Genomic DNA, 12,785 nt, shown 5'->3' on the forward strand with positions numbered 1-12,785 from the left:
GGTGGCTAGCCAATTCCATTTTTACTAACTCTTGGCAAAATGAAAGAAAAATATCCCGTTACAATACATTGAAACGTGTTAGCATATGTGGAATGGTGGTGGACATTAGACAAAGGAGAATGAAAGCTAGATGTCGAGCAATGCTTGGGTATAAGAGGAATCAGGAAAGAAGTCGGGACATTAAAGCCCTAGTTGATACCTGTTGTTGCTTCTGGTGCCGAGTTAACCAAGACATGTGGATGAGAGATTTAGGTGTTGTACTAGTGTGTGTATAACTACTGGACATGTTTGCTAGTTGGATTAGAGACTCAAAACCGGGTTTCAAGTAGTCCTCGTTGGCATAGAGATAGAGATCTCAACTTTTCAACTCTAGACTGCTAACTAGTTTGCCATCACAACAGTAAAACAAAAAATTTCCGATGGCCTAAGCCATAAACCATCGAACATTACATATATCCGATGGCTTAGGGCTTATGCCCGATGGCAAGGGTCCATCATTTCTAGAAGGTCGAAAATATGGTTATGTCCGACGGCGGCTATCAGACATAATATATCTCTATTGGCCTCTAGGGACCATCGGTAGTTAAATCGGGTAATGGTTGTGACGGTGTCCAGTGAGCCCCCACAGACATTGTCTCCGATGGTCCACATGCAGGCATTTTAAATATCAATGTAGTGGGACCCACTAGACATTGACACGACTCTTACTTGGTTTAAATGCCGACAACCAAGTGTATCTATGACGGTTGTCGTCGGAGATAACCTTATTTCTGACCTTATAGAACCGACGAAGCCATGCCATCGAACATTGGTTTCCGACGGCTTAGGCCGTCAGAAATAAGTAATGTTCGACGGTATATGGCTTATGTCCGACAGCCTAAGCCGTCAGAAATGTCCTTGCTTACTGTTGTGCGTGTGATGTGCATTGTCAGGTTTTAAATTGTCCTAGCTTTGAACTTGCAGCTTAATGCACACCAATCATCGAAATGTGGCAACAAGAATTTATTTTTAGAATGTGTTAATAAGACGTTCTTGCAAATAGGCCATATATATATACTGCTCCAGTGTTAGTTCAATAGTTAGGGCGCCAGCCCGATAGAAAGATATGGAGTCAATGAGAAGCTAAGCGAAGAGGGATATGTACATATAGGATTAGGAAACATGAGGAAAGCCGCAGGAATCAAGAAGTCCTAACAAGGAGCTTGATCGGATTCCAAGCCTACATGTGGTGATGAGATTAGATTAGATAACTAGCACGTGGCTTCAATCATTTTAGGTAGCAACTTTAATTTTGTGCAGCTAGCTATAGTTATTCCCATGGCCATAGGCTATGTGGCCAAGCGTAACCACCATGTTAGCCCACATCTATTTGATTATAGATGTGTAATTAGCTCAAGGCAAGAAAGATCTGATGAATGAGAATCAATAACTAACATAATGATTTTTGGGACAAATCTTTATTTAGATCCACGTATGATGGGTGAGGCCTAATATAGATGCAATTGGGTATACTTATTATATAGACCGCTTCTTATTACCTTAATTGTGTTTCGTTTCCCCTTATTTGAATTTTGAATTAGCTTAATTGAATGAGTCGTTCCTCGGATCCATAAGATAGTGGAAGCTTTTATTGTTTGTCCAAGAGTTCACATATACACATCATAGAAACTCTTGAAAAACACTGGCAGCCATTGCCCATCGTGAAGCACATGGCCTTTGCCAGCTAGTACGGGCAACATCTCCAAGCATTTTTTACATCTCTCCCCTTTACTTTAGGCTATCCGCAGCGGTTCCCTCTAAATTTTTCCCTCTATATCACTTTTCTGGGTCACATCATCAATAGTGTATCCCCTACTTTTTCATCTCCCGCAGTGGTTTCCCCTAAATACTCCCCCTATATCCCACTACAATATAAAATATCATTTTCTATACCTACTTTTCATCTACTATCAATTTTTCTTCTACTATTAATTGAAGGCGGGCCCACAGGAACAGTGGTAGAGGGAGAGAGCGCGCGCGCTGCAGCGCGCTGCAGCTGAGGGGAGAGAGAAGAGTACCGCGTGGTGGAGTGCGCGATAGCGTGCTGCGCTGCGTGCTTTAGCGCGCGCGCTGTAGCCGCCATGCAAGGGAGCGCGCGCCGTAGCGTGCGGCGCTGCGGGCAGTCTTAGACTCTCTTCTCATCGGAACCTCTAATTTTACTTTGTGCTCAGTTTTCCCTTTCTATAACGGAACTTCCATCAGTGAGCTCCTTCCATGCCACTTCCGTAAAAATGTGTCTCGGTAGCTTGTTTCTTGGGCTGCTATTACGGTCTTGTTTGTTTGGGCTTTTTTCAATTTCTGGCCATTAAAATCTACTGGGGATTGCCAAACGCCCGAAGAAAAAGAACATTAATACAGAATTCGTTCGGGTAGTAGATAGTAGGAATCCATAGCTTTCTAGGTTCTAAACCCTCTGAACACTCCATCTTTTTTCGCATGTAATCTACATAATATTTAGATTCATCCCACACTCAGATTCTAAAAAAACTGGTTAGAAAAAAAAGCTAAACCAATGAGGCACTACGTCTCTTCGGCTATTATTCCAAAAAAATGCAAAAAAAAACCAAACGACGCAAAACGAAACGGATCGAACCCAGCACGTCGAACACCAGTAGTACACAAGAGATGACACGCCATCTCACTACACAAACGTTTTTATTACTTTTATTCCAGACTTTTGTTTACGTTTTTGAGCTACATTTCATAGTTTTGTTTACGTTTTTTCTTTTAAAATGTACCATGTGTTCATCTAATTGTTATAGACTTACTTCATGTAAAGATGTCACTTTTTTATCATTTACTAATTTCTATGCTTTAAGTGCCTTTCAAAGCAATAAATACCAAATGTGGTAAAAAAATAGTAAAACTTGGTATGGAGGCATGACTTGGTCCTAGTTGTTTCAGATAAAAATTTAGAGAATTACACAAAAGTACGAATATAGGTGTTTTACAAATAGACATATCTCTCACTACATTTCGTAACATTCAATTACAACTTCACAGTTTTAGCTATATTTCTTATTTTTATTTATTTTTGTTTTAGAAGTGTACTATGTGTATATCTAACTGTTACAAACTTACTTCATGTAAAGATGTTTCTTTTTTTTTGATTTTTTACTAATTTGTATGGTTTAAATGCCTTTCCAAGCCAAATAAATATAACAAATGTGGTAAAAAATAGTGAAACTTGGCATGGAGTCATAACTTGGTCCTACTTGTTTGAGATAAAAAAATTCAGAGGATTACCCAAAAGTTTAAATATAGGTACTTCACAAATAGACACATCTCTCACTATGTTTCCTAACATTCAACTATAACTTCACAGTTTTAGTTATAGTTCTTTCTTTTCTTTACATTTTTGCTTCCAAAGTGTACCAAGTGTTCATATAACTGTTACACACATACTTCATATAAAGATGTCACTTTTTAGTATTTACTAATTTATATGCTTTAAATGCCTTTCAAAGCCTAATAAATAAATAAATACCAAGGGTGGTTAAGAAATAGTGAAACTTGACATAGAATCATAACTTGGTCCTAGTTATTTGAGATAAAAAAATTCAGAGGATTATACAAAAAAAATATTTACATTGTTCACAAAAGGACAGATCTTCTACAGTAATGCAACAAAATGCAAAACAAAAAGACTCCAAAGGCACGAACCAAACACAGCAACTCAAGTAATACCATGCAACGAATCCCCGACATCTAATTCTCGTCGGCTTAGAACCGACGGGAATTAACCAGATATCGACGTAAATTAGTAATTCCTGTCGGTTTAGTGCTTATTTCAGTCGGTTCTGAGTCGACGGGAATTACCTGGATTCCTGTAGTGTATGCTATGCTCAAGTTACTAATGTAATGACAAAGCGTTGTTATTTGACCCAACACCTCAGTTTCAGTTTCAGCAACACAAGTCCACAATTCAGTTAGTTTCAACAACACATGTACCAATTTTAAGAGTGTTTGGTTTTTAGGAACTAATTTTTAGTCTCTCTAATTTATTCTATTTTAGTCCCTAAATTGTCTAATACAGAAACTAAAATATTATTTTAATTTATGTATTTGGCAGTTTAGGAACTTTGGAATAAAATGAAGGGACTAAAAATTAGTCCTTATAAACCAAACCCTTAATCAGTTTAAGTTTCATCAACACATTACAAGTAGAAGTGGTAATGGATCACGATCCAAATGTCCCTTCATAAAAAGTTAGGGCGCTTAAATAATTTTAATTCAAAAATGAGTAGGAATAAGGTCCGATCCCAAACCGATTTAATGCAAAAAGTTTGTTGTGTAAAATCTAAAGCCCATTACCACCCCTAATTACAAGTTCAGCTATAAGTCCACAACCCCATCCATTTCGGCAGTAGCAGCATTTAGCAAAACAAATAGCAGTAGTAGCACACTACAAGTCCACAGTGTTTGCAACATTTCAGTTTCAGTTTGGGTTTCAGCAGTAGCAACATTTCAGTTCAAGTTTAGGTTTCACCAGTTCAGCTAAATAATTTACCGGAGCGCTCTCATTATAATGGCTACATTATCTAACAAATCTGTTGAACAAGAATATAGGGACCATGCATGGTAAAGAGATCTGCATCTTACGTGCTGTGCTGTTTGACAGCATGCCAATCCGATCGTACGTTGTGCGAGTGTTGTTAATTAGCTTCCAGCGGTAGTGTTGCATGGTCCTGAACATCAAACCGTACCATCCATCCACTTGGTCCCAAAGAGTGTTGGTCTCAAATTGGTTTTTATTATTCAACATTAGCTCACAGTGTTGCACTGCTATACAGAAAGAGAAACAAATGTGGAGGTGCCTCATTTTTTTTGGGTTTGTAATTGTAATCCGGCTTACTACAGCACATAGTTCGAGGTCCTTTCTTGATGTTTCCAAATTGTTCCCATTACATCATCTATTTGGTTCTGTCACTGCAGGTACCCTCCAATTAATTAGGTGCCATCACCAAGCTGTTAGGGCATGTACAGTGGGTGTTTTAAGTTGTGTCTTACAGCGTGTCTAGGGGGGTGAATGTAAAAAAACTCAAGACACGTATTTTGACGAAGACACAGTGTCTTAGCTCTATGTTCGAGACAGGAGACTAGCTGATTGGTCACTTTAATTTATTGAATGCTCTGATTGGTACAATGAATATCGTAAGACACATGTTTTAGACATGACCACTGTATTATGTTGTGTTTTAGTTGTATCTTGTACTTGGAGTACCGTGCAGCAGTATCTGGGTTGTACATGCCCTTAGCATGCATGTTCAATATCTATACTACCTATTAAGACTCTAAGGGGTAGGCTGCCCCATTCCTGGTTCTGCCATTCCCATTCCGAACTCTTGTGTGTTTTCATTTCCATTCCCGTGCGCCCTGTGTGTTTTCATTCCCATTCCCAACTGTGTCCTGACCCGTTTCCCATTCCCAATTGTGTCCCTCCCCACACTGTCTTTCTCATTTCCTCTCCCCGTAAAGCTCATTCTCATTCCCACGTGTTTATGTTAATATTTGTTACAGTAAAAATATCTACTACATCTCTCCCAAAGCCCACCTGCTACCCTTACACAATGTGTATTAGTAGATAATTATCAACGAGATTCCCGAATTATATTTTTGGATGGAGAGAGTAGTATTTAAAGAAGAGCCTTGCATGCAACTTCTTTTGTTTGAATAAGTTTTCAACTTAAATTCCTTTTTTATATGTGTGACATTTATTCTCCGTAATATTTTGTCCATGGATCTGACTTGTGAGTCATTTTTATAAACTAACGCCAAAGATGAATCCATGTTTCTTACTTGGAAACCCCGAACAAACACCACTGGCAGGAGGCGCTCGCGTTGGCGTCGCTCATCGACGATGAGAAGAAGCTTGACAACTGCCAGTTCGACCTCTGGAAGCAGTCCTACTTGGCCGCATGTGTCGCTATGTTCGGCAAGCTCCGGCGCAGCCGTCGCTTGGACGCGGTCCAGAGCGGCTACACCGCTGTCCATATTCAAACGAGGGACCTCATAGTCGTTGCCAATGCCGGCGACTCTCGGGTTGTTCTAGGCACCGCATCCGACGACGGCGCCGTCACGCCATCTAGCTCATCATCCGATGAAGCTCAACCGGCCACGTAAGTCGCTACTGACCGGCCATAAATTCTTGTGCGCTGGGACGACGGTTGTTGTTGATGTTGTGTGAGTGTCCTCGAACAAGATGTATGTAGAGAAGTAGCACATCTGGAGGTGCAACGGCTAGGTGTACTACCTCGCTGATGAGCCCGGGGTGCACTTCGTTTAGCAGCCCAGCCAAAAGTCATCGGTACTCGCCATGTCACGCGCGTTCGACGACTACTATATCAAAGATTGTGGCGTCATCTTAGCGACAGAGGTGACGCAGAGGAGGACCGACAACAATGACCACTTGCCATCGCCGAGGTAGCTTTTGTGCTGGCCTGCCTTTAATTCTCTTCGCAAACGCACACACTTGCCTTTTTATTTAAGCAAACATGTATGGTTGTGCGTGCCTGATGACTGACGATGTACGAGGGAACTTCTACCGATAGGTGTGGCACGTGCTCTCCAATGATGAGACCATGCAAATCATGGTATATATCGAAGTCTGTATGATACTGATAGTTGTAATGTAGTAGTGAAACAGTTAAATTAAAATAACAAAATTTATATATGGCTAGGATCACAAATGAATTATGAAACATTTTCTTATAACAATATAAAACACATTATATATATAAGTTATCATGGTATTGTGTGTTTTCGTTGCAACGCACGGGGCACTCATCTAGTATTATTGAATGGTTTATATCTTGGTGGCGATACCAAATATACGAATACTAGGTGTGTGCCCGTGCGTTGCTACGGTAGCTTAAAAATTGGTTCAAAATAGTGATGCAAAAATAACAAGTGCACATGACAAGCAATAGTCAAATACTCGAATGATGTTGATCCAAGAATAACCGTAACATTAACATGAGACTAAACAAGAAGAAACGGAGACATATTCCAAAAACATTATTTGTATACCATTGTAGTTTAGAAATCTAAATATTCTAAGTAGGAATAAAAATCCTCAAAAAAATATACCTATCTAATTTTTTCTTCGATAAGGTTAAGATATCTTCGAAATTTTGTTGACAGGGTAATAATTTTGTTGATCACGTCTTTTTGCTCAGAATGTTCTCTGTTTTCACATTTATTTGATAGTAGTTCTGGTATGGTTATATGATTACATGCTATCGGAACATTAAATAGGTTGAACCAAAACTTTGCTAGACTATATGGTTACAAGCTGTGTTCCACTCACGCATGAAACCTACATTATGCCAACGCGTACAAACAAGTTCATGTTAAATTAAATCCACTTACTATCAGGAGCAAAAATAACTTTGCCTAGCCCAACTATCCAATACAGTTGACGAACTTCTCAAGTCCGCCATGCACTGCATAGCCGCCTACCCAATCAAGGACTAGACAAAAGCTTGCTGATCAAGCAAGTAACAAATCATAGACAATATAATTTCAGAACAAAAGCTTGCTGTAAAAGAAAAAACACTGATGACAGTGCGACTGTTGGGGCCGGGTGCTTGGCAGTGGATGGGCAACCACAAGTTGGCGAGAGCGTGTGAGACGAAACGGGGCGTGGGTGCGGCTGCTGGCATGAGACCGTGAGAGGGTTATCCCGAGGTTGTTCATCTCCTAGATCTTGTGAACTCCGTATTCCACAGCCTACAAACGACAGACAACTGATTAAGAATGAAAGAGAACCCTTGGGGGATCCGAAAACAGAGGGACTTTCCTGCCAGTAAAGTTATCCATGTGAAAAAGGAGGACGAAACTACCATCCACATGGAATAAATAATAAATTACAGAAGATAAAGAGGAGTATTACAGAAAATGAACCTGATCCTGTGGCTAGTAGGAGAATACAATCCCTGTGAGCAAACCAAGCATCCAAGACTTCACACCCATTTATTCGTGGAGCCATTTAGTGGCGGCCTCTTCGAAGATTTTTAAAAAAGCTATGGCAAAAGCTATTTCATTTAGCAGTTGTATGAAAAATGGTTAATAGATTATTTACAAGAAAAATAACATGGTATATTAAAAAGAATTTCATTAACACAAAGTACACGAACACATACACGCTCAAGGCTTAAAAGAACATGTCCCCAGGTCCATTGCTTCACATCATCATTCAATAGATAGCACACTCACTAACATAATCAACATTTGTAATGCTTTAAACATATAACAATCATTCAATGATTTTTTACATCGTTCAGTTAAAATAAAGAACATAATAGAAGAGCATAGATTGTGGTCACCTAGATTCACCTCGGTCAAATAGTGGTGTTTACTGCGTCAAGCCTTGTGGTCTACAAATAGCAAAACAATTAACAATACAATAGTGGTAGGTCCTCTGAGAATTGAAGGTGAACAACATTTCCATTGTCTACCCATTATACCACAACTGTTCCAGAGTCTGTAGATTATATAAACAAAGGAGTTCCAAAGTTGAAGAAAAGAGTTTCAGGAAATCCATGATGACAGGGAAGGTCTGAACATCAAAATTGAAGTCAAGGGTCCACAACTTGTTACAGTTCAAAAAAATTCCCTATACCTCTGTTGCTACTGCTTGTACCATCGCGCAAGCAGGTTTACCTGCTTTTTACACCAACATGCAAGAAGGACGAAAACCCTTTGCAGTTCATATGTGAGCTAGTGTCGTCGTCACTCTCTGTCTGTCTGATGGGCATTGCCATGAAACAACGACGTATGACGGTATCAGCACATAAACTAATGCCTGCATCTAAGGTTAGATGATTAGATACAGAGTACAAAGGGCCACTATAGTACACCATGGTTCGAGGACCTCTGCCCATGATTTTATATACTATTGGTTTCTCTGTTAAACGAAGGCAATCAAGCATGTTCATGACAATCTGTTTGAACTGATAAATAAACAAGAATAACGACAGCTCCCCCCCCACACAAATGTTTTTGAACTGATCAAGCATCTGGCATAGTATAGGCATGCTCACATGTACCTTCAAAAAAGGAACCTACTTGTTACCCCCACAATACTACATAATTTTCCCTGTTCAAGAATCTAGCATAATATGCTACTTGCATCCCTATCTAGCTTACCCATACTTAAGCATCATCGATACAACAACCCATGGCAATCTGCTACTCCAAGGTTTAGACAGACTATCAAGCATACAGAGACATGGCAGTGCCAGACTTGAAGTGAAACAATGATGGATAGGTTATATTCATAGAAATTAGTGTCTGCACCACAGACTTATTTAATTAAAAGAAAACCATGAGGAGATCCAACCCTAAGAAAGAGCCTATTGGAATCATCAGAACGACTGGCTACAAGCATATCCCACAACTACCAGATTGAGGACTCGGAGCTCCCATAATATATCGTCAGATCGAAGACTCAAAGCCCCCGTAACCCATAACCAATAATAAATCGTATATACCTTGTAAAGTATTGGAGAGCCAAAGTTAACACCAAAGCATCAGTATTCCTTAGAGAGCACAGTCGAGGATGGGGATTGGGGTGGCCCCAAATCTGTTTCTTGGGGGCGATGGGGATTGGGGTGGCATGGTATTTACGGACCACCATCCTCGACGTCGATTATAGTATTATTCAATGGAAATCTTCCAGGAGTTGAGCATATATGAGACATTAACAAAATTCTATAATCGAGGCTCAAATGCACGATTTGCCACACCACTAATTTTTAGTGTCACTGAATACAAGTGAGCAGTACCTGCACCTTCAGGATCTTCCTCTATCTGTCTCAATTTTGACTCAATGTCTGCAAAAAAAAACTGTGTTACAAGGGGATGCAAAACATTGTCCATAAACTCAGGATCATGAACATTTATTTGCAATATGGATGTATATAACAACTACACAAATACCATCTATTGTAGTTTTGCACGAGACAAAACAATCGAAGTTCTCCTTGACTAACAGTTTTTTCTGTTGTGTTCTCCCTTTGAGATCAGTTTTCAAGGTGAGAGCACCAGCCTCTAAGTCAGCAGCGCTCATGTCTTTGTGGACCCACGAAAGGAAAACTTTGGGATCAAAATTTGGAGATGAATAGATAACTTTGTCTGCAAAAGTGCAAAAAATAGACCTCTTAATAAGCATGAATCAAATGCAAGAAGAATTCTTGTAAAACCATCAAACCTACCTCGCATATTGGGGTCCAAACCTTGAGACTTCTCCTTTGAAATTGGATAACTTACTGAAGCGTCAGTGATCAACCGCAGGGATTTATCATCATATTTTCATACGGTTAGTTGGTAAGTCCTATTATAAACTTTGATATAATAACAACACAATAACTTAGAATAAAGAAAATAGAATAATACCAACAAAACAGAGGGAAGAGCATTTCGAATTCCATACCCAAAACCTGAAGCCTCCTACAGTGAAGGATTGCAGTTGCAGGCTGCTGCAGGTGTTGCCTTGGCCCCTAGATTCTTGTATCCTCTCAGATTTGGACAGGGGAGTTAAAATTAAGGTTTTTATCTCCTGGTTTTGAGAGAAGAAAAACTCCCATCTTGGAAGATATTTATCTCCTGGTTTTATCTCCTGGTTTTTATCATCGTCATTCTAATGCGGATAAACCACTCCCGAATTCAATTGTTTTGCCTTAAGAAAATAGTGCTAGTGTACAAAAGCTAAAGTTGTTGGCATAAAAACATTAATAAAATAATTCACCGTTACTAAGGTCAAAACCTTTGTTCTTTGCAGCCTCTTCAAGGATTAAACGTTTAGACTTTCTTAGCCTCTCCTGAAGCCTATCCTGCAGATACCACCACCAAATATAGGTGATTAAAAAAGCAAGTTTTGCACTAAAAGAATCATAGCTCAAATATAAAACAATGAAACAAAGGCAAGCATCAAATAAACAGGGAGAAAATTTGGTAGAGGCAAAAGTGCCACTTAAGTATGCATCATTCAGATTCACGTGCCCCTTCTCCTACCTTCATTTTCAACCACCTTAAAATCACAACTATCACCTATTCACTAGAACTTGTGAAATGTAGAAATGGTGGATACAAAAAGGGTGAAATGGTCATTGAAATGCTATATTTCTTTACAATGCAAGGATTTCTACAAGAGGGTGCTTGGGCTACATAAAATATTTTGATGCACATTTCACAAAACTCACTGGTGGTGTGGAGACAATTGAGAACTGTGTTTGTTTGCATGAGGAGGATCATGGGATCCTTTGGAAACACCAAGACTGGAGAACTGGTTTAGCAGAAGTAAGGCGATCATGGAGGCTCACTGTTTCATTTATCTGTACAGTTGCAAACTATGAGTATGGTTTTTACTGACACTTCTATCAGGTACACATTTCATTGGTTTCCTCTTATAATGTTAGAAAGTAAGTCTGCTTTTGAACCATACTCATAGTATAATTATATGTTTAATTGTGAATCTATAGAAGCAGAAGCTAGTGTGAATAAGTAAATAAATATCTACCAATATAGAATGAGATATTCCACTCAATAGCTTATCATATTGCCTAGATCATACACCATGTAGCCTCCATGCTAAACAATATTTGAAGATTTTAGTTATGTGTGGTGAAAAGCAAAGAAAAAAGAGCATTTCTCTACTATTATAATTTTGATTGTGTGACCCACCTGAAAACTAACGAGTATGTACAGAAACGTTGATGCGAGACTAATGAGTCTATTTCTTTTAGTACTGATGAAGACTAACAATACTACAGATGACACAACCAACATGCTATTACAGAAAACAACACACAGATGAGATCCGTGCGTACCTGGTATACCAGACGATGGAGAGCGCCGAGCCGCATCTGTGGGTTGTTGGGGCGTACACACTTGACAACTTATAGGGCCGCCCTGGATGATCTGCGCGCTACCCATGGAAGGTTAGCCTCCGTCTGCGCTGTACCATAATTTGGGGCGCGCAGATCCGGGTGGGAGACACCGTATTTGGCAGTTGGGTCGAGGTTAGCCACGGCTTCCATGTACGGAGTGTAGGCGCAGTTGGGTCGAGGTTAGCGGTGGCTTCCATGGAGGGATCTACGCGCAGTCGCAAGGAGGAGCGCGTAGATCAGGGGCGGCTTCCATGGACGGCACGGACGCGGGGCGCAGTTGGAAAGTTCTGCGCGCTGACGGCTTCCATGGAGGCTGGGGCGCGCAGATCCGGGGTGGCTGCCATGGATGGCGCAGACACGGCGTGAAGTTGGGCGGTTCTGCGCACGGATCTGCGCGCTGATGGAGAGCGGACGCGGCTGGGCATGGCTTGCGGTTCTGTCATGGATGGAGCGGACGCGGGGATGGGTTCACGGGATGAACGGGGGCGAGATGAACGGGATTGGGGGAGGGAGGTAGGGCGCGGCCTAGAGGCAGTCCGTGCGTGACGGTAGCGGGATGAACGGGGACGCGAGGGTGCGCGCGGTCGGTGGCAGCCTGCGATGGAGGAGGGTAGGGCGGATCGGTGTTGATGGCAGGGAGACTGGCAGAACCGTGGGGTTGTGGACGCCTACAATATTCTCTTAAGAAGTAGTAGAGATTATTGAAGATTAAGTACTAACCTGGCCCGCATCCATGTTTGAGTTGCAATGTGAAAACCTTTCCCTTAGACCCTGAAACAAAGGATTTAGGAAAACAACATGAACACTGGGAACAGAGGAAATGGTGGTAGTGGCAGCATGGTAGCATGTCACAGA

General features: G+C 40.7%; 1 protein-coding gene across 1 annotated transcript; it reads right to left on the reverse strand.

The window, feature by feature from the left end:
* Positions 1-9,598: 9,598 nt before the first annotated feature.
* LOC103629439 (exocyst complex component SEC5A) lies at positions 9,599-10,371 on the reverse strand. Its single transcript, XM_008650561.2, has 3 exons — positions 10,257-10,371; positions 9,982-10,176; positions 9,599-9,875 (listed from the first exon to the last, which is right to left on the reverse strand). Exons 1-3 carry the CDS (start codon positions 10,261-10,263, stop codon positions 9,754-9,756), a joined length of 324 nt encoding a protein of 107 aa, XP_008648783.1. The 5' UTR covers positions 10,264-10,371; the 3' UTR covers positions 9,599-9,753.
* Between the last annotated feature and the right edge of the window lie 2,414 nt (positions 10,372-12,785).

This window comes from Zea mays, chromosome 6 (assembly GCF_902167145.1).
Source record: "Zea mays cultivar B73 chromosome 6, Zm-B73-REFERENCE-NAM-5.0, whole genome shotgun sequence".
NCBI classification, from domain to species: Eukaryota; Viridiplantae; Streptophyta; class Magnoliopsida; order Poales; family Poaceae; genus Zea; species Zea mays.

Bases quoted from the DNA above. Each gene is read 5' to 3' on its own strand.
- LOC103629439 (XM_008650561.2), bottom strand. The intron at 9,876-9,981 runs GTATTTGTGTAG...TTTTTTTTGCAG, and splicing joins GTGCAAAACTACAATAGATG to ACATTGAGTCAAAATTGAGA.